We start from the raw sequence: 23,622 nt of genomic DNA, 5'->3' as shown, positions 1-23,622 counted from the left end.
TCGTGTGCTTTGAGTTCACGTTACGTATTCGCTCCAGAACATTTTTCTGTTTTATATTTTTTATTTTAAAACAGCAGGGTTCGACACTCACTAAACATTTTAACTAGTTCTTCTTAGGGCTAGTTGATTTTGTATGTCATAGTCCTTTCCAAATATTACTAGCCCTACGCTTTACTATAAAAACTTTAAACAAGTCTTTCTTTTTTAATGGTAACTGCTGTCCAAGTTAACACAGATAAATGTACGATGTCTCATTTCATATATATGACAAAATTGAAACTAGCTTACAGCACATGTCCTCCATCAACCCACCCATGCCCATATACACCGGAGCAGGAATAAACGAATTTTGGAAGGAAAGAGATTGATGGCTTGGTTGTATAGGCAGCATGCATTTCATACACATGCCCATATACCTGTTATTAAAATTCACTTTCCTTTACACAATGGTGGTTTGTCGTTTGTAATATCAGTGATTACGACTTGGTATCGTTTCTTTTTACCCGTTAAAGCTTATTTCTATGCCTTAAACTCCTTTAAACAGCAAAGGATGATGAATTTCAAATAATTTAAAAGAGTCTGAGCTACTGTGCACATCTGTATGACTCAAGAAAAGAATATAATTGAATTCACAATCATGTGACATGATCTTGCAGTAGACCTTCTAATCAAAACAATGATTTATGCACCTATGTCTTTGAATAAAAGTATTATTAACATTACCCAATTCATGAATGACGTTTAGGTACACTTTCTCATAAAGAAATGATTTAACAAAGCACTCAAGATGGGCAAAGTCTCTCTGTATGTATTAGGTAAAGTAAAGTTTCTTTAAACTGAATAGAATAATGAAAATAAAATGAAACATGAGAAACATAGGTCTTAAATATATTGAAGAGGAATTTCATGTACTGTTCATTTGTGAATCCTATTCACAACTAAGAGGAGGTTCATTACAAAATGTGTTAAAAAGCCTTATACTGTATATTCTTTAGCAAATCCTTTCAAGAATACTAATGTAGACACTGTAAAATCTGTTGCCTTGTATCTATTTTATGTTTAAAGGTTATTATATAAAACGAACTTGAATGATCATTATTGCCCCTGACTACACTGGACTTTCCTTTTTGAATGTATTTTCGGTCTACGGCCTTTTTACTGAAATAAACTCTGTCTCTCTGTCATTTTGATCAAGAATAAAAAGACTTACAGGTAAGATACAGTTTGAGATTTTGTGATAATTGCTTAGATCATCTCGATATATCAATAACTCGACGTATATTCGGTGGTCCCACGGAAACTAAAAGTCACTTTGTGACATCTCTAATCTAAGACGATTTCAAACAAAGCTGAAACCTTTGAACAAGGAAACATAATGGAACTTGCTATGTGTTTTGATGAAGTAAAACGCCTTTGCTATTTTCTTATCACTACCTGCTTCGTAACTACGCGTTGACAAACTGTAAAGTAATCAGACACACCCGCTTCCCGACTGAAGAAAGTTTAAACATCGTTGAAGTGACTCCTTGTTTTGAAATGACGTCATAGGCAGATGATTCCTCTGGAGTTTCCAGTGACATATATATGTTTTCAAGTTCAGCTTTGCTTAGGGCTTGTGGTCGTCTGAGCCTGAAGATATAACGAAAAGGTTAGTTACATGGCTTGAACGCGCAGCTCATATTTACGTTCAAAGGGTAAGAATCTCAATACTGACAAGTATTCAATCTCTCTGATAATCTTAATGCTGAAATTTTAACTGTATATCAATGTAAGCATTCACTCTGATGACCTATTATTCTGAACGTCCGGGATGCAATGTAACAAGAAATTTTATTTTCATACACTCTCTCTCTTTCTCTCTCTCACTCTGTATGTGTCTGTCTCTCTCCTCTCTTTCTCTCTCTCACTTTCCGCACTAAATCAACGAGAATAAATCAACGATAGTTTCAACAAGAGATAATTCTACCTGACATTAAGTGTTGTTACTACAGCTAGAAAATGCCAAGAGCAACACCATTAGACAACACGACGATGAAGCGAACGTCTGGAAACAGAGGAAGGTATTTATATATACTGATATATGTTCTGTGGGTGTTGATAAAGGTTTACGTAAATGATAGCATATTAGTGTAATGTGGAAAATCACTTACATTGTCCGCGGTGGGGAAGACACATTAAAATTATCAATCACGCACCTGTCCCAGTTAGTCTTACCTGTTGCATTGCCTGTATCATCATCTTTGACTGGACTCGCGCAGTGCCTGTTGGGAAACACAAACTGATATGAACAAACTTGCAAGAGTTAAAACTTCCTTGGTGTTTATACCTCAGAAGAGAACACATCTGTAAAGAAAGTTTACTCATAAAACTGACACGTGACTTGTCGTCATGAGACACATGAACCACTGGATTACATGCCTATATGTTCGAGATTAGCATGTGATAAAATCTATCTTTGATTTAGATTGCACCAAAACGCATCGCAACACCCTAACAACCCAAATATTCTAGCAAGTATCATATGTTCTTAATATCAGTATTATTTTTTACATTATTTTACATTGATTATGCAAACGTGAATTGCTAAATGCCCTATTTCCTAATAAAGGCGCTAAAGTGTTTTTGTGTCTTGGATTAAGGCGATAATAATATACTATACAAAATGAATTCTCATCAATTGAACGCTCCGATATGAAGTGTCGGCTCAAAATATGATCATGGTATTTGAACGACGGAGACGTAAATGGGCAAAGAGTATATCGTCAGCATATTAATCGGCGAATCATATTGCTGTCTGACCTTTAACACTGGCTCAGATAGCTGCAGGCACTGAATTTGACAGTGATTTTTTTTCTACAAATGTCAGGGTATATATTATCCTGATAGCAATTACATTGACATTGCTCTGTTGTTCCTGTTGCTGGTGTTATTGTTGTTTGTTGTCGTCTGGTGCCCAGTTCCACGTTATTCCCCTGACTGTGTCACACACCTCACACTAGTTCAGACAGCTGCACACACCAGAACAGTTTCGGACCGCACGTGTAAGTCTCCACATTCTGAGCAATAGGTTTCAACAGAAGAATGTTTATGTGAAGTAAACTAATTCCCTAGGCTCTAACGTTGCCCTGTGCCTGGTGCTCAAAGAATAGGTTAGTTCCGAACTGTGATTAATCAACACTCTGTATACGAGTTCATGCTTTGCCCATATTATCAAACTATTTGAAAGAACTTAGAAAGGTTGTTGCACAGATTTATCATTATTTTGGTATCAATGTTTAATGTACATTTGGATTAATTTGGGTAAACATGATGCGATCACAAACCAACCTTTCACACACAGTGGCGGGACGTATCCTGGCAAGCATCCCTTTCACAGTGTCAGTTGACCGGTCAGCCAAGGTCCATCCTTGCAGTGACCACCAGGTGGCTGAACAGTTTACACTGTACTTTCCCTGGACACATGCTGTTGGAATAATAAACTATATCACCAGCTCACTAGACGTTTTCAAAAAGCCAGGGTAATGGACAAAAGTATCCAACGTTAAAATATTAGTTCTTGAAGCTATATTATTCGTATTGACCTGGCGATAAAATTAGAAATCAGTCATTAATTCTTAATATAAATGATAAATATTATTGAACATGATGGATTTCATATATTGCGTGTCACTGGGACCTGCATATATGGAGGACTGGACAATTTGATATTGTCTTTTGCTCCGGAATATGGATGAACACGTTCAGAATGTATATCAATTTGAAATATGGTGGGAGAATTAGCGCTTACATACTCTTTAAAAAAAGTAGCAGAGATATTGAAATACTTTTAAATTTCCAAATCTGTTATCCTACTTTCTAGTAATGGTTGAGTAATAATATTCAGTGAAGTTTAAGCAATGGGGTTTCAGGAGTAACCACACAAAGGGGACAACTTGACTGAAGACACTTCTTGTCATTCAGCTACAACACTTCGTGTGGTGATGAACATGTAATGGAGTTTTAGTGTTCATGGTCCATCTTCCACAACAGACTCCTAAAGAACCGTGTCAAACCAGCCAATTTTGAGTTAGATTTTGTACATAAATATTTTTTTATAGCATGGAAATATTCAACTTACATTAAGAACAACCAATTGTAAAACTGGACACATTACCTACATTAGGGACCAGTTCAAAGTTTCACTGTAGGATTAAACACTTACTTCTTTAGGTTTGGAGACAAGATTTTGCGAACATCACATTTGATACAAAATTGTCGAAAACATTTACCACCATTTTTTCAAAGGGAAATCAATCACATTAGGAAAGTCTTATTTAAACTCAACATTTGTCAACAACTCATCATTCAGCCATGACACAAAAGTAACCTGGCATAACCTTAGTCCTTTGCTTCTAAGACAGGTTCACCTTATCCGAGGTCAAGCGCCCTGTCAACCAGACCTTAGAAATCGCCATGCATGTGCATGTATAAACAGTCAGTGATACATTGTGTAACCCATGTGGTATAATATTATACTGAAAAGGAAATTGGGTATACACAGATCGTCTTTTTGAGAAAAGTAGAATCTCATGCCCCTTTAAAGGTCTGTTAACCATCAGTTATTGGTTTGGGATTCGAGTAACTTCACATCGAGATTGTTTGGCGCCTGAGTAGTTGAAGCCAAGGTCAGCCTCCTTACCCAAATTACCCGTGAAGTTCAGGGTTACAATTGGTCTTCAGAGCCAGGCTTGTAAAGGGCGACTGGGTGGTCAGGCTCGCTATCTTGGTTGACAAGTCATCGTATCCCACTTGCGTGAATCGGTGATCATGATGTTGATCACTGGATTGTCTCGATTATTTACAGACCGCCACCATATAGCTGGAACATTGCTGAGTGTGGCGTTAAACGACCAACCAACCAACCAACCAACCGTACCCAATTCATCTGTTCTCCTGTCAAACTGTTTCTACAGTGCAGTTAGCTTCGAAAACTTTATTATAGATTACTCAAGGATTTGTCCACATAGTATTCATGACCGGGAACAGCTAACAATGCCACAACGTTGGACTTCTTCTGCTGTTGTCATGGTATTGTGTCATTTTGTCATATTAATATTTTAGGCTTTCCCTGGTAATGTCATTTTTCCACAAAGAAGAGGTTCGGAAAGTAGCTAATAGTCGACTAATTCAAGTCTAATTGATCTTAGTATTTAACTAGTAGAATCTGGCAACTATATGTCAATAAAACTATACCTGTCAACCTTCTAGCGCCTCATAGACAGTTTTTCGTTATATGGGTTAATAATGTTCACCATGTTGTGTGAGCTCAGGGCATGCCAGTGCGATGTGGAGGTCAGCGTTATATAAGACGTCATGTTATGTGTGTGTGTGTGTGTGTGTGTGTGTGTGTTTAAGGTGTTGTTTTCAAGCAATTATGTTTTCACACCGATCATGTTTTCTAATATCGATCTATAGCAAATCAGCCTCAACAAAATGTATGTTTCTCTTGTCCATGAAGCAGCGTCATCTCACCATCCTGGCATCCAACCCCTGTCTTCCCAGCACGGCAGCCACTTGTACAGTACCCGGTGGTCTTGTCGCATACTTCTGTTTCATTCTGACACTTGCACTGTTCACTACAGTTGGTGCCAAACCACCCATCATTGCACACTGAAAATATTCAAAACCTAGTAAGCATTCACATGAGAATAACCGTTGTAGTTCCTTTGGGGGAAAATAACACACAAATAATAAGTATACAACTGTATATATGTTTATCTATAATAGCTTTATCTTACATTCATGTGGGTGACAACTGGATTTAAATATTAGCCGCTGCCACAGTAACCGCCAAACTCTGTACCGAGAAGCTGTATCGTTGTAACAATCGTATGACGTCGTAATATGACGCATGCAGTGCACGGAGTTCGAAAACCGTTCGATTAGCTGTCTTTGAATTCACTATGTACACGTTTATTTTATCGACTTTCATTGCTTTATGTAAACTATTTCACATATTGCATCGTTTGCACACTCAACTTAAACATAATTAACAATTTTTATAGCAGTTTTAAGCATGTCAGAATATGCTTCACTGATATTAAAAATCCAGTCGAGAGGCAGACGTCCTATTAACGGCAGCGGCTTATCAATATTCAAAATAGAATGAAATGATATTTTGGACATTTAACATGGTAGTAAGATAAATACGTAGTAAACTTTGTAAAATATATATGCTTTCACATCTGATCTGTGGTTTACTTTTCTCTGGGTAGGGAGTTCCTACAAACGTTCAATTATAAGTTTTATCACCAAACTGCAATTACTTCAGGATTTGATTAAAACTCACTTACATTTACAATAAGGTGTTTGAAAGTTATCTTCACATCCTTGTGCACAGACACCAGTAATTGTATTGCACGGTGAGTCATCTTTACACGAGCCACACCGTTGTGAACAATTAACACCATAGCGTCCTTCTACACAGTCTAATATGGAAAGAAAGAATATCATTGAGAAAACCACCATATATAAACGTATGAAATACATTCAGATGAAACTGTGAATAATCCTTTGTTCGTATTAAGAAAAGAAGACCGTGGTCACCTTGCTCTCGTCCCAGGACTTGACTTGACGCCATCGTTACTTAATCACAACTGTAAGCTTCAATGACTTTATTGTCAGTTACACGAGGATTTGTGCATTCAAAGTATGACAAGAAATGGCTAACAGTACCACAACCCTCTCGCTAGGACTTCTTCTGTTGTTGTAGTCTGCTTTCATTTTGTCATATGATCATTTTGTCATGTGAGTACTTTAGATTTTCCATGGCAATGTTAGTATTTCGGAAAGTGGATGGAATAGTCAATGAGTTTAAGTCTAATATAGCTTAATGTTGACGTAACCATTTTATCACAACACAAATGGATCCTAACGATACGTAAACTGACCCCATTTGGCAGCGAGCAACACAAAGTGTATAACTTCATTCCACTCCTCAATTACCAAGCAGTAGATTCCGATATTTTTAAGAGTACCAGCAAGATCACAATTTACATTGGTCTTATCAGCCACACAACGAATCACTGGACAGCATAATGTTATATCCGAAAAAAGATTCCTTGCTCTCTGAAGTGCTTGGCCTAGTGTTGAAATAGCAAGTGAAATGCGAGTTTTACTGACACTACCTTCGCAAAAGCCGATTAAAAACATCTCACTGCAAATCCATCGATAGAATGATTGCTCTAATAAACACCTGAGTTCCTCAAATTAAAGATTGCAATCCCAGTAGCTGAACTGCTTTGACCTGATCATTCAGGGAGAATATACATAATTACTTCAAGTAGCAACTCCTAAACTAACAGAATAGCTTTAGTCCTTCTTCATAATTAATCCGATACAACTTCGTTGGTTTTAAATATAAATAACCTTGTCAGATATTTCATAAAATCACATAATTGCAAAATGAATTAGTCCAAGAACCCTGGGTCATATTCAAATCGGGGAGTCTTTCACTGTCGACAATAGTTCCAAGAAAATAAAGCCGCTACAGTAACATTACCCCGAGTAGGTATTTGGTACACCATTGCAAAGAAATGGTCACCTTTGCAGTAGGGGACTCGGTAGCCAGGTTGACATCCCTGAGTGCAGATTCCGTCATACTTCCTACAGTCGGAGAAGTTGAGGCACTGGCCACAGGCAGAGGGACAGATGACGCCATAGACATACTGGACACAATCTAAAAGGATAGAAAAAATCCCAAACTATTAGAAAGGTATAACGTATTACCATGCATGTGTAACAATGTTACGTGACCAATAATTGTTGCCATTTACAATTGTATGCCTTTCTGCTGAGCCCAGAGACTAAATGGGTTGAGTTGACACTAGTTGGTAAGAGCATACGTGTACAGTTTACGTGAATATTATAGATAATACGGAGTGAGATGTTAGATACCTTGCTGACACCCTGGTCCGTATCTCCCAGCAGCACATCAACTCCTACAGCTGCCAGTCTCCTTGTCACATACTTCATATGGATCCAGACACAGACACATCTTGTTACAGTCAGAGCCAAACCAACCATCACCGCATACTGCAAGGATAATAGCTTATCTTATTCTTGCATGTCATGTGAACAACTGATAACAAGGATAATGTTAGGGCTTGTGTTCAAGATGTCGCGATTCCTTGATACCTAATGTGTACTCACGACTAAAACATTAATTCATATTTTCCAGTAAAAATTGTGATATCATCAACTATGAAATCCATATACATACAGGTTAACATATGAAAGATTCACCCATTTAACACTGTCAGCGAAGCGTGGTAGCAGTTTCACACAGTGGCAAACACACCACTGTTGTCAAATAATGCGGAGAGTGGATCTGTTCACAGCTAGATTAACCTACAGACTTTGTTGACATGACAAAGAACATACTGATGACGTGAATCTCTTCTAGAGTGTAAGTTTCTTATAATGATACTAATGGTAATGTCAATGAGACCAGTAAAACCATATGCACATTTGCCTCAACATAACAAGAAATTTACGATTTATAACGTATTTACCCACAACATGTGTCACATACGTGAACTAGTCTTATTTAAATCATATGACACATATTCACATCACAGCACAAGGGGAATAAGAGCATTTGAACAAATATATAACTAACACAATCAGGAAATACTCAAATTATCTGTACATAAAATCTGTAAGTACTTGTATGGAAAGATTCGATACCGTGAAAATTATGTTTATATGTTCAGTAGGTTAGATACTAAGTGAAGTAAACCATTGACAAAGGCCTTAAAAGATTCCTTAAAGAATACTTCGTATTACCCAGTTCTCGAAAACGTCGAACATGTATACCATTCTATCAAACTAGATCACACGTCCTTACAACACTTGCGTAATGTTGTTGATACAACAAAAAAATTAATAGAGTTTAGAACATTTTCATGCAATTCTCACCTTTACACAAAGGGGGGCTGTAACCCTGTTGACATCCCTGTGTGCAGGTTCCATTAACCTTCTGACAATCAGATGACCCACTACACTGACCACACGTGTAGGAACAGCTGACCCCGTAGTGACCATTGTCACAGTCTGTAAAGAGTGTAAGATACTCACAATATAACAGCAATAGAAAGAAATATCTCTAGATGGATACGTAATTGTATATTATATGCACGATATCATAATGACTTCAAAGGATATATTACATCACTATAATGCCACCAAATATCCAGACGATGTTTTCAGGAGCAGTATTTTCAAAACGGGCATTGCAATACACGATATCAACGCATTACAATTGTACATAACAATATGGCCATGCGCTCTATATGGTTAATTTGCCATTAGAACGACAGACTAATCTAAAGCTAGTATTAACATGACCAAACCTAACCTTGCTGACACCCTGGTCCGTGTTTCCCAGCAGCACATCCACTCCTACAGTAGCCAGTCTCCTTGTCACATACTTCAGATGGATCCAGACACTGACACTGCTTGTTACAGTCAGAGCCAAACCAACCATCACTGCAAACTACAAGGACATCAGTCTCAGTTTGATAATGTTTGTAATATACTTTCTATAGTCTAACAATGGGTATAAAACTTTATGTTATTTATCACATCCTTGTAGAACATGTTTCACTGAAACCTTGACATGCAGGATACGTTATTTTATCGTAAGGAGAGCTCGGGAAATATAGCCAAAGTCAGGAGTTGTGAGAATATAACCTCGTTGGAGATTTTGGATCTGGGGTTTGTTTGTAAATTATGATTCACATAGTCTTGAATACCTATTACCTTCTAAATTCAAAATGTGACAGTTACAGTGTTTTGGGCAAGAGCTTCTCTTCCCTTGACAGTCATCACTGTATGGATGATAACTTTGCATTGAGTCTCTGTGTTTAGCTACTTTTTCTAGTAGGGGTGGGTATTGCAGAGAATTTTCACATTGCGATATATTGCGATGCGAAAGCATATATTGTGATAAGTATTGCAATATATTGCAAGAGGGTTTTTCTTAACAATGATCTACTTATAATCGAGTTTACGCTTTATTTATCAAGCAAAAACACAACAAAGTCACATATCTTGATTAAGCTTTCATATAAACCTTCAATCATGACAAAATAAGAATATAAATAATATTTGGCACAAATGAAACAAGGAAAAGAATAATTTAACATCAATTCAGAGGTTACTAGTCTGAACTAGTTTCTCCACTCTCAAAAAAAGCCCTCAGATTTTAGACAGCAACTTGACCTGGTCAGGACATATCAGGGATCATTAGTCATTAATGAGTAAATATTTAAAACATTCTGATCCAAAACATTGCGAAACACTTGAACAAAAATATAGAACACAACTTCAAACCGAACTTAACAAACCAGTAAAATGTAAAATCTTTGAAGGGCATGTAGAAGTGGAATGCATAAGAAAAGCAATATAGAAGTTGACATCCATAAATCTTGCTTTTCTCAGTTAAATGTAATTTTCACCACTATCGTTCCCACCACCATTACCACAGTTGCCACAATCATCAAGATTTCCGAGTGTTGCGAAGTTTTCCGAATGCATGTCAAAATAACGGTTTTTCGATCCACGTATCGCAATACGTATCGTTTTCATGTCTGAACCGGTTAATACCGGTAAACCGGTTATATTGCGCAGCCCTATTTTCTAGCATGTACTTGGTTTGCCATATGAAATCACAGATACATTGTCAATCATGACCTGTTGATTGTATGGTAGTACGTATTGTACTATATAAATTCGCAATTCAAAATTTTGAGATGTTACCTTTGAACCTTATTCTCTAATTTAAGCTTTAAAAAATGATTGTATTTAGCATTCGGACGTTCTACAAGTATCCATAGTGTGGATTGTAAGGTTTTGGGTAAGACTTCACATTGACACTAATGAATATGCCTTTACAATACAACTTCATATAGTTTTTCCTAACCTTGGAATTGTTTGCTGTTTCACCCAACAGAACGCAAGTAGGAAATGATTTTCTAAACGAATCTGGAAGAATTGCCCTAAAAGCTAAATAGACAACATCTAGCTCTTACTCAATACATTGGTTGTAATTCGAAACGAAGTGGTGAAACGTGGACATCATTGAAATTATTACGTGATTTAATTGTTTGTTTCACCATATGGCTTTTTATTACTGTGCTAAAGTTGAATGTCTACTGGGTATCTTTCACTTCCAGACAATTTAAATTGTCAAAATGAAAATGTCATAAAATTAACTTCTGTATATTTATTTAAATCTAGAAAAACGTGATTCAGTTTATACTGTCAATTACATTGTAACATAGGCCATATGACCCACATTACTGAATAAAATTTTGTCTGTCTGTCAGTCTTTTATCTTGGGTAATAATATAGCTGAATTGATTTAATTCTCTCATTATATACCTTGCCTGCTGTCAACAATATCATGATAGCAAACGAACTATCGACCTCGATTGGATCAAACTTACCAAACACTTGAACCTCGCACAATGTCAGAAATGTCCCGCTTATGGTAATGGTAACATTGTTCCCCTTCATGACGTGGGTACATGTGACGTCAACAGGGTTTGTGACAGGTCCATGTAACCAGTCAGGTGTTGTTCCACTCACAGGGACACACAGGTCGCCATTCACAAGCACCTGCAGGCCATTGTTGTTTTCCCAAACTTTAAACCATGAAAATGTAATTGAAAAATTAAGTGTAAGATGAATAAATGATTAGAGGATCATGAAATACAGATGTTAATATCAAGTATTTGAACAAAGAATAGTGTTGCCAAACATCCTACACAAGAACGTTTATTTCTGTATGACCTATGATTAAGGCCAAGAAACATCCTGTAACTTGCATGTACCGCAGGCAGTCAGTCATTTCGTGTGAGACACGGCGGCTGCAAAGCAATCTTCTTACTAATCATCCTGCTGGGTTGTCGCCCCTACAAATTGTGACATTGCCAGTAGACGTCAGTGTCACCTTGCGCTTCCTAGATAGGCCCCAACGTGTTTGACGACGTCGAAATGAACGTCAGGGCAACATCAGCCTGAGACGTCGGATTTAATAGTATGACCGAGGGAACCCCACACCATACTGTACAAGGTAGGTTCATGGACTGTGCTATCGGGACAGCGGTTGAGACGACCGTTTGACTTTCAGGACGACAATGCACGTGCTTACCGTGCACAAATCTCTAATGCCCAACGGCTATCTGAAATCGACCACAGGAGACTCATACACATATTGCCTCGTTGAAAAACAAATCGTATCGTCTTTATGCACAACGTATCCCCAAACGACATTACCTGTTCAAACGTGTTCCCAATTCGACCGGCAGTATGGTTATCAACTATAGCTAGACATTGAAATATCTTAAATTTTATATTTATTTCCAGAACCGTGAGGATCCGGGTTAGAATTTGGTCTTCAGTAACCCATGCTTATCGTAAGAGGCGACTAACGGGATCGGGTGGTCATGCTCGCCGACTTGGTTGACACATGTCATCATATCCCAAATGCATAGATCGATGTTCGTGCTGTTGATCCCTGGATTGTCTGGTCAAGACTCATTTATTTACAAACCGTCGCCATGTAGCTGGAATATTGCTGAGTGAGACGTTAAACAACAAACCAACATGAGGTATCCCACATTTTGGGAGGTTTTTACGTACTTCCAGGATTGGAGTGATATATAAGTACACGTTTGTTGTGCGTGTTTCCATCAAAGATAAATGGGTAATTCATGGATCGTTCATGCTTTGGTTCTATTGATTACTATGTTGATGGGGTTGAATAGCATTGGGCGTGAGGCAGGTGGTGATGTTCTAATTCTGTACCTCACACGTGTGTCGTACAACAGTGACCCCACCATGGACGTTCATGCTCTTGCTTTTTTCATAAACAAAAACGGGGCTTTTCGAGGTTTACACTTTATTAAACCAAACAAGCTCGTCACATGCACCATTTCTCCACACTCGGCAAAGGTCTTGTTTTCACATTTGCTGAAAGCTTACATTAAAATTTCAGCAAAACAAGCCAATAGTTGTACGACCAAAAATAATGATATTTAATATTGTTGTACGCATTTAAATGCATCAGGGGCGGTAAGGTAGCCTAGTGGTTAAAGCGTTCGCTTTTCGCGCCGAAGACCCGGGTTCGATTCCCCACATGGGTCCAATGTGTGAAGCCCATTTCTGGCTTACCCCGCTGTGATATTGCTGGAATATTGCTAAAAGCGGCGTAAAACGATACCTACTCACTTACTAAATGCATCAACTGATTTCTATGTTTCAGTCACCAAAACATTTGTAACACCTTGTGGTGATGTTAACAGCTGGCTGGATATTAAATAAAAGTCAGCTTGTATGATGACATTGTTTACACATTCATATTGATACACACCAACTGTTTTCTATATTTCAGTATAAATGTCATGCAAACATTTGTAACACCCTGTGATGATGTGATGTGCATTATATAAAAGTCAACTTGTGTGATGAAAGTGTTTAAATGTCACTACAATCTGACTTCTAGTCTTGCATAATATATTTGGTTTTGTAACTAACATATATTTAATATAGTGGAACTTTGCATGTGTAGCACTTACAGTCCTTTCTCAGGTAGATCCTGATCCTGCTGATGTTGAACATCCGATGATCATCAAGAAGAACCTGCCAGCTTGCAGCTGCGTTGTTTGTGTAAGAACACCTCCTGTGACTGACGTCTGTGTCAGTGTTCCCATCTACAGCATACGCAGCACAGTGGGGGATGCCGCCTTCACTATAATTGCTACTCTGTGCTGCTGTCTTTTGAAATGCAATGTTTTCTGTAAGCAGATGAACAGAAACATACCAGAAGCTGACTCGTATGTCATTAAGGTTGTTTGTAGTACGTTTGGTACAGGATACAAGAGCGAGATTATATCCATCATCAATATATTGCTTGTCAGTACTAACGTGTTTTAGGCGCAGTCCCAAACATAAAATGCTGCTCGTAAGAAACGAATAAAATCTACGGGGTGTTCAGGTTCGATTATTTACAAGCCACCGTCACATGGTGGACAAGAAAATGTGCTGAATTAATTTCAGTTGCAGGATTGATGACATTGTGAGCGTCAAACTGAAAACTATCTTCATGCATTGTTACACCCCCATTCCAAAGAGATTTCGGACTCATCGGCCACTCATCGGAACCAAAGTTTTTCCCTTCCGGTAACCCACCGAAGAGTATCGTATCACAGTCCGAGGAATCCGATTTGTGTTTGTCGACTATCAGGTCAGTGTCCGATGTGTCGGGCGTGATCCCATGAGGCGAAATCGTCCGATGAAGGAGCTAAGCTATTTCCGGTCGCAAATGGAATCAGTGTCGGATGAATGTCGAGTCAGTCCGATGTGTGTCAGATTCGTGTTGTGCAACTATCGGACGTGTCCAGCCGACGTCAGACGGCAATCTGATAAGTATCCGATGATTAACAGTCATCTAACGCTCATTTGATTGCAGTCTGCGGTGTGCCCGACGCGCCTGATAGTCGCCCATCACCAATTCGATTCTCCCCGGACGGTAACATGATATTTAGCACCGTCCAATTGCCAAGTGGTGTGACATCGGAGATAATCGCTCACATACTCAACTGCCATCCGACACATGGTGCATGGCTGGGTGTCGTATTCAGATCAGGTTGTGGAGGCAGTTACAACGTCAAGTTGCTGCTGTAATGTTTCTTGAAGACTTTGGAATCTGGCTGCCAGTATTCCGAAAACGACTCTCCACGACTCTTCGGGCTCTACGTATGCGATAGTTATATATCCGCTCTGTAAGAGTCACGTTCTTTCTAGAGTAGGGCTTCATCATGTGGGTTCGCAAAGCAAAGGCGTCATCCCCAATGGATCATGAAGTATGGCATGTTCTGGTTGTCACTGGTCATTGGCTCAGGTGGGGGGGATCCTGTTTGACGTCTCTCCACTGTCTCTTTGAGCTCAGGACCGCTTCCGTGGTGTAGTGGTTAGAGCGTCTGCCAGGAGATTTCGAGGTTTCGATATTGATTCTTGTACCGTTGTCAAGTCAGTGGAATGGGGGTGTTACCAAGAGTCACACATAGCTTCTACACCAAAGATTAATGATTCTCCCCATAGAAAGAAAGAAATATAAAAGTTATAAATACATGGTATTTTCCACTGACTAACATGTCAATTAACCTATGGGAAGATTTGCCCAACGATATCGCCTGCAGGAGCTAATCGTTAACAATGAGAGGTTTTTTTCAGCATTACAGTATGTTAAGCATGGCACTACATTCATATGAGTTGGGGTTTAAACTGCTATATACTGAGTGTCATGTTATGTAATCGTCTTTGTAAATGAATCCACAACTGACACAAACACCACTTCTTCATTGCAGCATATGTTTACATGGAAGTGCACGAAACAAAAGGAAATCGGTGAGGAGACAACTACACACATACATGTTACAAGGAAGTGCATGTATATTTAGTAACACAGTGGAATCAGTATGACGATTACCACACACATACATGTTACAAGGAAGTGCATGTATATTTAGTAACACAGTGAAATCAGTATAAGATTACCACACACATATATGGTATTTGATTAATCTGGTCGTATCCTTATTTATCTTACCCATTTGGCAAAAAGGTCCGAACCAGGGTGGTGTGCAAAACCTGCCGGATGAAGATGCTGAACAGGGAGTGTTGGGGAAATCAGAGCAGCCATTAGTACAGTGACACGACTCTGCAACACAGAAAGAAGTCACTTTACACAACCTTGAGTATCTGAATATTTACGTCGCAACGACATACACTGATGAACATTGGTATATATCAGGTCTTGTTGAAGAAAATATATGGAAAAACATTTCTCATTATAAATCGGGAACTTTGAACCACAATAACATTTTGAGGGTATGGTTATATTTGACACATAATAATATGTGTGATCTATCAATGGAATAATGTTGATAAAATATCTAGCAATGTTTCGGAACCGATAAGCCAGTTCTTATATATGCATTTTAGACGCATGTATTTAAGAACAGATGAAGATAAGGTCAGGAACGGGTAAGGTGTTGGATTGGTGAGTGTTTAAATATTGATGGATTTGGGTGGTTTGATTGGCGATGTGTTTGAGTGGTGATGTGTTTGAGTGGCGATGTGTTAGGGTCGCGAAGGTTTTGAATGGGGATGTGTTTGAGTAATGATGTGTTTGAGTGGTGATGTGTTAGGGTCGTGAAGGTTTTGAATGGGGATGTGTTTGAGTAATGATGTGTTTGAGTGGTGATGTGTTAGGGTCGCGAAGGTTTTGAATGGGGATGTGTTTGAGTAATGATGTGTTTGAGTGGTGATGTGTTAGGGTCGTGACGGTTTTGAATGGTGATGGGTTTGAGTCATGATGTGTTTCAGTGATGATGTGTTTCAGTGATGATGTGTTTGAGTGGTGATGTGTTAGGGTCGCGAAGGTTTTGAATGGTTTGAGTGATGATGGTAAGGATTTGGATGGTGAGGAATTAGGATAGCTTTGGGTGTTGAGGAGCTAAGGTGATGGGTGATTTCGTGGAGAGAGAGTATGGGTCTGAGAGGTCAAGATGGTTACAAGGTTTTGTTATGGTCTCGGGAAACACAATGCACCATGGCGTAACTTAAACCACAAAGCGCAGAACAGTTTATCAGGATTTCAGTCACGAGAACTCATTGATAACAGGGCAGACTGCTCCCCAGAATACTTTGATTCATCATACTATATGAAGAAAATTTGTTTCAGTTTAACAACTCTATTTAGGATCTCAACTCTGTATTCACGTCTGCCGACTCCCTCTATTCTATTAGTCACACACGTTCTACATATATCTACATATACATATTCATGTACATATTTTCACTATCCATACATTGAAACAGACCTAGCTGGACAGTCATTGTTTGAAATTATTCACTTAATATGTCTGGTCTGTTTGTATTATTACCTTTCTTGTCACCAAAAACCTGCACCTCACAAAGTCCAAAGTAAGGCCCCGCCATTATAACTGTTACAGTGTCGCCCTCTATAGGTTGTATACAGCTGAGTGTCACAGGGTTACATATCAGATGATCTGGAGAATCTCTGATGTCTGTCACAGGTAGCTTTCTACATGTTCTGTTGTTGACCAATACTTCCATTGCTTGATAGTTTCCAATGGCTGAAAGAAGCATTTGTTCAAGACACACTTACTCAGGTTTACAATGCAAGGGACTGAATTGTTTTGTGCTTAGTTTGTTCATTTTACGTTCTCAAATTGAACACTTTATTGTGGAAAATGTTAACTGTCAGCTCTGTAAAACAATGGCGTCACGTCACATCCTTTCCTCCAGTAGTGGAGAGGACGTGTTTATCGTGACATAGTTCCTTGTGTTCTTTTAAGCTTTGCTTCATCATTACAGTTCATCATTACAGTTCATCATTACTGTTCAGCATTACAGTTCATCATTACAGTTCATCATTATTGTTCATCATTACAGTTCAGCATTACAGTTCAGCATTACAGTTCAGCATTACAGTTAATCAAAACAGTTCATCGTTACTGTTCATCATTGGTGTTCATCATTACAGTTCATCATCACTGTTCATCATTACAGTTCATCATTTCAGTTCATCATTACAGTTCATCATTACTGTTCATCCCTACAGTTCACCATTACTGTTCATCATTACTGTTCATCATTACAGTTCATCATTACTGTTCATCATTACAGTTCATCATTACAGTTCATCGTTACTGTTCATCGTTACTGTTCATCGTTACTGTTCATCGTTACTGTTCATCATAACTGTTCATCATTACAGTTCATCATTACTGTTCATCAATACTGTCATCATTACAGTTCATCATTACAGTTCACCATTACTGTTCATCATAACAGTTCATCATTACTGTTCATCATTACAGTTCACATTACTGTTCATCATTACTGTTCATCATTACAGTTCATCATTACTGTTCATCATTACAGTTCATCATTACAGTGATCATTTATTAGTAAAACCGAGAGAACATAACTTACTGTCACTAAGGAGGTAGATTGTCATCCGGCTGATTAGGAACGTTCCACCAAGAAAAACATGCCAGCTAGCATTCCCACCACCATGTTCGTCTGTATGTGAACAACTACCACTGTTCCAGTCTGTGCTGAAATCCCCGTCAACAGCTCTACCGGCATCATATGTCTGTCCACCGGTATTGTCTGTCCATGTGCTGCTCTGACTGGCAGGTTTACCATGTGCGATGTTATCTGTCAGCAAAACGATAACATGTTATAACAGTAATGGTATAAATAATAGAGTGTGTGTTTGTTGTATATAGGTCATATCTATGAAAGTATACTTTGTGTTCATTGAAACGTAAAACATATTTCCTACCTAAGTATGAGGTTTGAGGTTTGCTTACCTTGTGATTCTGCTCACGCAATGTTACCTCATAAGACACACCTTTCTGAAGTTAATGTCAATGTCAGTTGTGAGCTAAGATTAATACTGAGCTATAACGAAGATAATGGTTTCACCAGTTTCTGTTGAGTGGATATATTAACCTCAGATTTAGTTATTACATTAGCTATTACAACTGCTATTGTACCACCACCATGTGTACCACCGCTATGTGTACCACCGCTATTGTACTACTGCTATGTGTACCACCGCTATGTGTACCACTGCTATGTGTACCACTGCTATGTGTACCACTGCTATTGTACCACTGCTATGTGTACCACCGCTACGTGTACCAACGCTATGTGTACCACCACTAAGTGTACCACTGCTATGTGTACCACTGCTATGTGTACCACCGCTATGTGTACCACTGCTATGTGTACCACCGCTATTGTACCTCTGCTATGTGTACCACCGCTATGTGTACCACCGCTGCGTGTACCACCGCTATGTGTACCACCGCTATGTGTACCACTGCTACGTGTACCACCGCTATGTGTACCACCGCTATGTGTACCACTGCTATTGTACTACTGCTATGTGTACCACCGCTATGTGTACCACTGCTATGTGTACCACTGCTATTGTACCTCTGCTATGTGTACCACCGCTATGTGCACCACTGCTCTGTGTACCACTGCTATTGTACCACCGCTATGTGTACCACTGCTATGTGTACCACTGCTATTGTACCACTGCTATGTGTACCACTGTTATGTGTACCACCGCTATGTGTACCACTGCTATGTGTACCACCGCTACGTGTACCACCGCTATGTGTACCACTGCTATGTGTACCACTGCTATTGTACCACTGCTATTTGTACCACTGCTATTGTACCTCCGCTATGTGTACCACCGCTATGTGTACCACTGCTATGTGTACCACTGCTATTGTACCACTGCTATGTGTACCACTGCTATGTGTACCACCGCTATGCGTACTATGTACACATCCATAAACGCAAAGTTAATTCTTAAAAAGAAATGTAAACAATCACCATTTCAAAAGCAGATTATTTAAACCTAAAACACAAACACCTTAAGTCAACACAAGGCCTTGCTTACCACGGACTGGAAACGTGACAAACCGAGCAACTATAACAAACCTACGAAAGCTGTCCGCTAATGGGTGTTGCCTACTGTTTTAGGATCATGGAGTGAGTGAGTGAGTTTAGTTTTACTCCGCACTCAGAAACATTCCAGCTATATGGTGACGGTCTGTGAATAATCGAGTCTGGACCATGCAGTGATCAACAGCATGAGCATCGACCTGCGGAACTGGGAACCCATGACATGTGTCAACCAAGTCAGCGAGCATGACTACCCGATCAAGTTAGTCGCCTCTTACGACAAGCATGGGTTACTGAAGATCAATATTCTAACCCGGACCTTCATGGGTCTTAGGATCTTGGAACCTTACTGCAAATTGTAAGCCAATCAAATGCCATTACCTGCGAGTTATGTATTTTTGCTTACATTTTGTTTGTAATTACTGACTATGCTGGCTTCATCTCGACATTCGACTGAGGACGAAAGTGGAACTACTCTCATCTATGTCTCCTCTTTCCATACACGAATGATCTACTCCCGATAAACATAACTATTTCCAACAAAATACCAAAGATATATTGGCACACTACCCATGCATGTCAAGCAGCGAATCATCAACATGTTTTACTAAAAAGGTTTAGTCACTGAATGGTTACGGTATTGCAGGAGACGATACATTCCGTATTGTCATTTTGAACTGTAGTTGTGACATTATCGTGACTTTAATACGCTTCCGAGCATCACCGAAACACAAAACTTGAAGCCAAAAGATGACCTTGAATTTGCTTTTATAAATAATATCGTCATAAATGTCCAAATATCAAGCAGTTCCACCTCGTTGCATGAATCTCTTTTGTGTTCGACTATAAGCACAGACAAGTTAGTAAGTAAATAGGTAGGTAAGTTAGTAAATAAACAAAAATTAAATAATCATATAAACAAACAAACAGATAAACAATGCTTGGTGTTAATGTATAACATCTAAGTGTAAAGAACATAGCAGTCTAGAACTTACTCATCTGACAGTACGTTCCAGACCAGTCTGTCTGACAAGCTGGAGGAGGCACTGAACACACGTCGGGGGGAGGACTGCATCCATTCTTGTAGTGACAACTTGATCCTGGTCCTCGTGTAACATATAAGTAACATACTGACAGAGCAGATTGTGAAGGGGAATACATAATGTAACAACAGAGTATATTATGAAATCAAATACATGGTTCACAGCTCTGAATTCGAATAGTTTACTCTTTCTGTCAAGGTGATCCGACAAAAGTCAATCAGTTCATCTGTTCACACAGTTTATTCGGCCACCGCTAAGAAGTTCACATATAGATTGTCAGGAACCTACTCTAACCCGGAATACCAACACAGGAATCTAAATAACTCAATTGTACCTTGTGCAGCTGTAACCGACACGGCCTGGATGATCACCAACAGACAGATAACAGAACTCATCTTACACAGGTCAGGTACTGAAACAAACCTGATTTGTATTAATGAAATGAAAATTAGAAAAGGTAATCACAGGATACAGTAGGGAATAAAGCTAGTGCACCATATAGGTTAAAAAACAACTACTTGTTAGATACCTTTTTGTACAATAAGTGCAAAAATTGCTTCGAGGAAGATTCAGTTAAATATTCAGTCATCTGTGGCTATAACGAGCGCCAAAAGCTACATTAGGATATCAAAATATAGATAGTATCACTTGTGTCAATTTTGATCAACTAACCTTCAAACTAACGCGCATACCAATCGAGAATGAGTGATGAGGAAAGCAATATCAGCTGTTTGTTCTTACACAAGCTGTATCCATTATTACGTAACAATGGTTTTCGTCGAAGCAGACATAATGAATACGTAAGGTCACTGTTTACAGTTATACCTAGTGTTCAACACTTTGGACTTCACATAAACCTTAGCTGATGCATTGTTCAAATCATGCAAAAGCAAACAAGTGTTCCCAAAATTCGAAAAACAGATCCCGAGTATCAGCTTGCCAACCTCTGTATTGTTCTTCAGAAACTACCTCGTGTCAGTCCTTTGGAGAATTGGTGGGCGACGACAAAGTTTACATTGTAGGTATATAAATCAACATCCGTGCAGTGTAATACACTGGACATATATATTCTCTTTCAGCGTTCTCCATGTGCTTTTTGTGCATTTTATTTACTTGTGAACACACATGCCTACTCCGATGCAAAAAGTCAACTTCTGTTTTTCAAAAAAAAGCGTCGAACAATTCTTGCTTAAAGTTGTTTAATCAAATTAACAACATTGAAGGTTACATTAAATCTTCCAATTTACAACATTGAAGGTTACAGTAAATCTTCCAATTTACAACATTGAAGGTTACAGTAAATCTTCCAATTTACAACATTGAAGGTCACAGTAAATCTTCCAATTTACAACATTGAAGGTTACAGTAAATCTTCCAATTTACAACATTGAAGGTTACAGTAAATCTTCCAATTTACAACATTGAAGGTTACAGTAAATCTTCCAATTTACAACATTGAAGGTTACAGTAAATCTTCCAATTTACAACATTGAAGGTCACAGTAAATCTTCCAATTTACAACATTGAAGGTCACAGTAAATCTTCCAATTTACAACATTGTAGGTCACAGTTAATCTTCCAATTTACAACATTGAAGGTCACAGTAAATCTTCCATTTGGTTATGGTAGACATGTGGAGGACATGTCCAAATCTGGCGCAACAGTCACATAATTCTCCATTTGGACATGTACCACATGTACCTATTGTTTCAGATGTACAATGAAATTGTTTTTGCGTGTGTTTATGACCGGTGTCATCGTTGGGGCAGGATACGTTCATCTTTCCGCAAACACCTGGTATCATCACTGTCGAAATTGTTGGATATCGTCAGAATCGTCCAATCGACCCTGCTGTTAGCAGAGAACTCTGATAAATCTTGAAAGGGTGTGTAATATACTGAACCGAAAAGAAACGCCACCTTTCAAAACCAAATGCACAATTTTGTTCTACCAAGGTGGTGTTTTTATTATGATTGTACTGTTATATCAACATGTTTTTCAATCCACATTGACAGTGATTACCAACATCAGAGTGTTTTCTAATGACAAAGCATATAGACCAAACGCACCTAAAAAGGCGGACATGGTAAAAGATTCCGTAAGACATTCGAGAAAATGAAAATGCGCGTGCATATCGTGACAGCCCTACCAATGATAAAGAGTCCCAAACTTGCCTGAAATCATTCTTGTTTTGACACATTCGCTGCACCACGACTTACGAGAGATCAGAGGAACCAAGCCTTGGGACGACTAAAAGTTGGCCAGACTGCACAGAGGGTAGCCAATCATGTTAATGTTCATGTTAGAACAATCTACCGATTGCAGGAGCGGTATCAGGTCACAAACAGCATTCAAGACCGTCCACGCAGTGGGCGACCTCCAGTAACATCACAGCGTCAAGACCGAGGGCAATGGGCAACTCAGAATCGAAATTGGCGTCATCGACAATGGAGAACAGTGTTTTTTTTCTGATGAATGCCGATATTGTGTTTCGACAGCCGATGGCAGAGTGAGAGTATGGTGAAGGCGTGGAGAATGGTTTTCCAATGAGTGTATTGTTGAAAAGAGACTCGTGGGGTGGTCCAAGCATCATGGTGTGGGGTCCAATCGGTCTGAACCAGAGAGTTGCCCACACTTCCAGAGCAACATTGGACTTCTTAGGACAACATGGCATCCAAACCCTACAATGGCCGGCACTCAGTCCGGATTCAGGTCCAATAGAACACCTTTGGGACGAGATTCAAAGACTGAATGACCTTCAACCGAGGCCCGACAACTGTGGTTGGGCTCGATCAGGCATTTCGAAGAGTCTGGACCCAAGTGCCTATGGCCTTCATCAACTGGCTAATTCATTCCATGTACAGACAATGCAACGCCGTCATCAATGCTCAGGGACGCTACACACGACACTGACTTTGAGGCATCATTGGTACCATTTTTGGTGATTGTGTTTGTGTGAACTAAATGTGATTCGCGAAAATGTTGTAACCATAATTATCAAGTTTGAACTCAA

At 39.0% G+C, this 23,622-nt stretch overlaps 1 protein-coding gene across 1 annotated transcript in view; it reads right to left on the bottom strand.

Moving 5' to 3' along the window:
• Positions 1–2,214: 2,214 nt before the first annotated feature.
• Positions 2,215–23,622, bottom strand: part of LOC124275244 (multiple epidermal growth factor-like domains protein 6) — a gene marked incomplete at its 3' end in the record, with an annotated part of 121,308 nt that continues 99,900 nt past the window's right edge. Inside the window, exons 13-15 of the mRNA XM_046710728.1 lie at positions 6,333–6,467; positions 5,512–5,649; positions 2,215–2,261 (exon numbers count right to left, since the gene is read on the bottom strand). Coding sequence (XP_046566684.1) covers positions 2,215–2,261; positions 5,512–5,649; positions 6,333–6,467 — 320 coding nt within the window. The remainder of the gene's footprint in view (positions 2,262–5,511; positions 5,650–6,332; positions 6,468–23,622) is intronic.

This window comes from Haliotis rubra, unplaced genomic scaffold (assembly GCF_003918875.1).
Source record: "Haliotis rubra isolate DU_JTF1 unplaced genomic scaffold, ASM391887v1 Scf1045, whole genome shotgun sequence".
Taxonomy (NCBI): domain Eukaryota; kingdom Metazoa; phylum Mollusca; class Gastropoda; order Lepetellida; family Haliotidae; genus Haliotis; species Haliotis rubra.
This window is presented reverse-complemented; position numbering and strand designations above follow the sequence as displayed.